The sequence below is a fragment of the Propithecus coquereli genome, unplaced genomic scaffold, assembly GCF_000956105.1.
Source record: "Propithecus coquereli isolate 6110/MARCELLA unplaced genomic scaffold, Pcoq_1.0 Scaffold1, whole genome shotgun sequence".
NCBI lineage: Eukaryota > Metazoa > Chordata > Mammalia > Primates > Indriidae > Propithecus > Propithecus coquereli.
Window position 1 is genome coordinate 14,521,201 of NW_012133857.1, and position 3,744 is coordinate 14,524,944.

The 3,744-nt window shown below is 47.8% G+C and overlaps 1 protein-coding gene across 1 annotated transcript; it reads left to right on the forward strand.

The window, feature by feature from the left end:
• The first annotated feature begins 465 nt into the window (after positions 1 to 465).
• Positions 466 to 1,913, forward strand: IQCF2 (IQ motif containing F2). Its single transcript, XM_012652611.1, has 3 exons — positions 466 to 521; positions 680 to 769; positions 1,476 to 1,913. The coding sequence occupies exons 1-3, from the start codon at positions 504 to 506 to the stop codon at positions 1,857 to 1,859; spliced, it is 492 nt and encodes a 163-aa protein (XP_012508065.1). The 5' UTR covers positions 466 to 503; the 3' UTR covers positions 1,860 to 1,913.
• The last annotated feature ends 1,831 nt before the right edge of the window (positions 1,914 to 3,744 follow it).

The following is a 3,744-nucleotide window of genomic DNA, read 5'->3' on the forward strand; positions in this document are numbered from 1 at the left end:
CCATTTTTGTGTTCTAGGTCATTAATTTCAGTTTGTATCTTTATTTTACTGCTTTCTAGATTTGTCTGATGGATCTTTTTCTAGTTTCCTAAGGCGATGTGAGGCACTGGAACCTGAGTCGAGGGAATACAGGGAGCGCTAAGTCCGAGAAGACCCAGAGAGCTGTGTGGGGAGCCACTGCCATCGCTCCCACTCTGCTACGCGATTGGCAGCAAGAAGGGGCTGTGGGTGGCCTTCAGAGGAGCACTCCAGTATGGAATGCCACTCCAGTGCCCTGCCCTTCCACCCCGAGCTCTGGCACATCTCTGACAGGAGAGAAAGAGGCAGGTGGTACAAGTTCCCATGGAGCTTATTTCTAACAAAGACCCAGCTCTGCGGCAGATGTCTTAATCCCTATGTCATAATGCAACTGTGAATTCACAGCTCTCCCCTCACTCATATTATTCATGCCATACCTTGGGAAGCAGAGAAATCAGAGCCAATGAACCATCTAGAGACAAGCCATGGGGATTCAATTTTGTGTAAGAGACATGGCTAGGGGTGGCCGGGTATCTCCCTGGACTTCTCAGGTCTTGGGAAAAGAGGGGACATTAAAGCAGTGAGTGCCTTTGTACAGAGCCACAGAGAGAAACAACAGTGTTAACTCATGTATGCATTTCCCATTTAATTCTAATGACAGTCCGAGGGCCATTTAATTTTAATTATAATCGAGGATGTCGAAGAAACTGTTGAATGGAAGCTGATACAGAAGAAGAAGGTGAAAAAAAAGGTGGGTAGAATTCTATGTAGTTAAGCGAGATTCAGAACTTTCATATGTATGTCATGAGGGTGTGGGATTTTGTCTCTTATGGATTCAACTCAATATCGGCTCATTTTTCCTCCAACCCCTTCTCAGCCTGGGCTGTCTAGATCTGGGTCTGACTGAGACCTAGAGGGTGATGGGAAAGAATGAAAGCCATCAAGAAGTACATAGGGCCAAGAGGTGAGAATATGAGAAAATATGGGAAGGCTGGAAGCAGAATCTGTGGTCAGGGCATGAAAACCCACCATAGTATCAAAATACGTGGTCATAGCAGAGAGGAAGCGGCCAGTGGTGGTTTGGGACTGGAGTTAACAAAAAGTAACCAGGCAAAAGGTTATGAGGCCAAACCTTCCAAACCCAATGAGCACTGAAGAAGTGGAGTGTGACTAACAAGCCCCCTCAGTCCCTAATGCACCCTTCTAGATATTAATGGTTTTTCTTCGATCCGTACACTGGGGAGGTAGTCAATAGAAGGACACTGTGACTCAGAGTGGGTCGATGTGTTCATAGTGGCAGAGGAGGATCACCAACAGGTCTGCTGGCTCTGAGTTAGTGTCCTGCTAACTGCCCTGAGCGCTCTAAGGAAGGGCTGACTTTTAAGAGACAGAATCCAGGCTCCTTCCAGGGAAATCCTAGAAGTTAGTAGCAGGAAGTTCCTCTTGTCTCTGTCTAGAAAAAACAACAAAAAAGACAAAAAGCAGCCATAATTATCCAGGCCTGGTGGCGTGGCACCCTGGTGCGCAGGACGCTGCTGCACATGGCTCTCAGGGCCTGGATAATCCAGTGTTGGTGGAGGACGACACTGTTGAGGCTGCTGGAGAAGAAACGGCGGGCAGCTCTGATCAGCTACATAACCAGAGAGAGGGCAGTGATCAAGCTCCAGTCTTTGGTCCGTATGTGGCGCGTCCACTGGCGCTACTGCCAGGTGCTCGATGCCCTCTGCGTCATCCAGTGCCACTGGCAGTGCCACAACTGCCAGACCTGCGCTCTCCTCCGGGGCCACTGTGTGGCCACAGCCACTCACCTGCAGTTCCACATTGAGATAATCGACGGCTAAGGGCAGGCAAGAAGGGGCACTGTGTTTTTTGATCCCCAATAAAGGTCTAACATGCTCCAGTGCATCACATGGTGTCCCTCAACTAATGGGAATCTTGAGACTTGGGTCTTGTTGCCATCTCTTCTCCCCAGGAAAGAATTTCAGTGAGGTTCACCCCCTGTTGTCCACGGACCCTGTTTTGGACTGACGGTGGCCATATGCCAACTCACTCAGTTGTCAAAACAGAAACTGGAGCCCCAGTCGGCCCTGATATATGACAAAGCCAGAAGTCCCAGTTCCCATCCCCAGCCCCATTCCTTTCTTTTCACCCAGGGATCTGGGAGGCAAGTGGGCTGCATCCTCATGAGGACTCAGGGCACCTCTGCATGCAAGGATGGACTATGAGGCTCTGCTCTGTCAGCCTGGGGTCAGGGTCAGCTGGGGGCTGGGCTGCCTCATTTCCTCTTGGGCAAGCACCTACAGAGAATGCCAGCATCTGGTTGATCCTCCTGGGAGCAGTGCAGCCCCTGGTGAACAACAGGAGGCTGGCCTCAGTGGTGGGTAGGGCTGGGGCTGGCATGCCAATGGGTAGGTGGTGACCCTGGGGACTAGCAGAAAACAGAAGTTCACAACACCCCAACTCTTTCTCTGCAATTCTCTCACCAGAACTCCTCTCCCCAAGGGCTGGGTGACAGATGGGGCTCCCTCAGATATTACCCCCACCTTGACTCTTATCTCTATTCTTGGTGGTTTTATCATTGGCCAAGGTGACCCTACCAATTTCCTTAATTCTTACCTCAAATAAACCTTTTCTGCTCCCCTCCCATGGTCACACTAAAGCAGCGCTGTTCCATAGAATCATCTGTGACGATGGAAATGTTCGCTATCTGTGCTGTCCGATATGGTAGCCACTAGCCGTGTGTTGCTGTGGAGCACCTGAAATGTGCCTAGTGCATCTGAGGAATTGAATTTTTAATTTTATTTAGATTTAAATCACCACTGGACAGTGAGTCTCTAGACCTCACCATCACCAATAATTGTACTATTGCTCAAATTGCTTTTGCTAGCGTTCCGTCCTTTGGTAACGTTCTTTCCTTCCGGTTCACCTTTTCAATAACCCCAAAAGAATATTTCTTCGGATGTGATAAGATCTTCCAAAGTATTGGACCTAATAATTATTTTCTAGAGCCATCACCCCGAACCTGCCCTTGCCTCTTTCTTTACCCAGTTCAGATTCTGTGGTTAATTATTATAATCTCCCCCTGTACAACTTCACTCCCTTGGCCCACTCTCTCTCTGCAAAATATGCATGAGACAAAACCAACCATCTCCCTGTTCTGAGCCTGCAGAACAGCAGAGCTGGAAGAAAACAAGCCACCACAGGCATGGTCTCACTTTATATTCATGGTTACATATCTCAACATGACACATTTCCCAATAAATTTCTCTAGTGTGTATACATTATCCATTTTCTGAGTTAAATAATTCATATCGCCTCCTCTCCAAATGTTTGTTATTTAGGCTGAATTTATGGTGTTAAAAACAGGGCCTGAAAAGATCACTATCAGAAGGAATGGGCAATTCTTAGAACCGGTGTATAGTACTCACTTGAGCCTTTTGAGCTTTCCGCCGCCAGGTCGCCTTTCCTGCCCTGGCAGGTCTTCTCTCAGGTTGAGCCTCCCCCCCATTTGATAGAGGCTTGTTTATATGATTTGGGATCTGGTTTGGATAAGGCTGCCTTAATAAAGAACCCATACGTTCCTCCTCAGATGATAAAAGACTTTTTATTTTTTTCTGGTATAAGTTCCTTCTGGTATAAAGACATGTGTCTTTCCGGATTGAGTACTCTTGGTTTCTACAGAATTTACATTCTATCTGGGAGGCATGTCTTTTCTGGTTTGCCTGC

What these genes read in the sequence shown, in the direction of transcription:
- IQCF2 (XM_012652611.1), top strand. An exon ending in AGAAGAAGGTGAAAAAAAAG is followed by an intron (nt 770 to 1,475) that starts GTGGGTAGAATT and finishes GTCTCTGTCTAG; the next exon opens with AAAAAACAACAAAAAAGACA.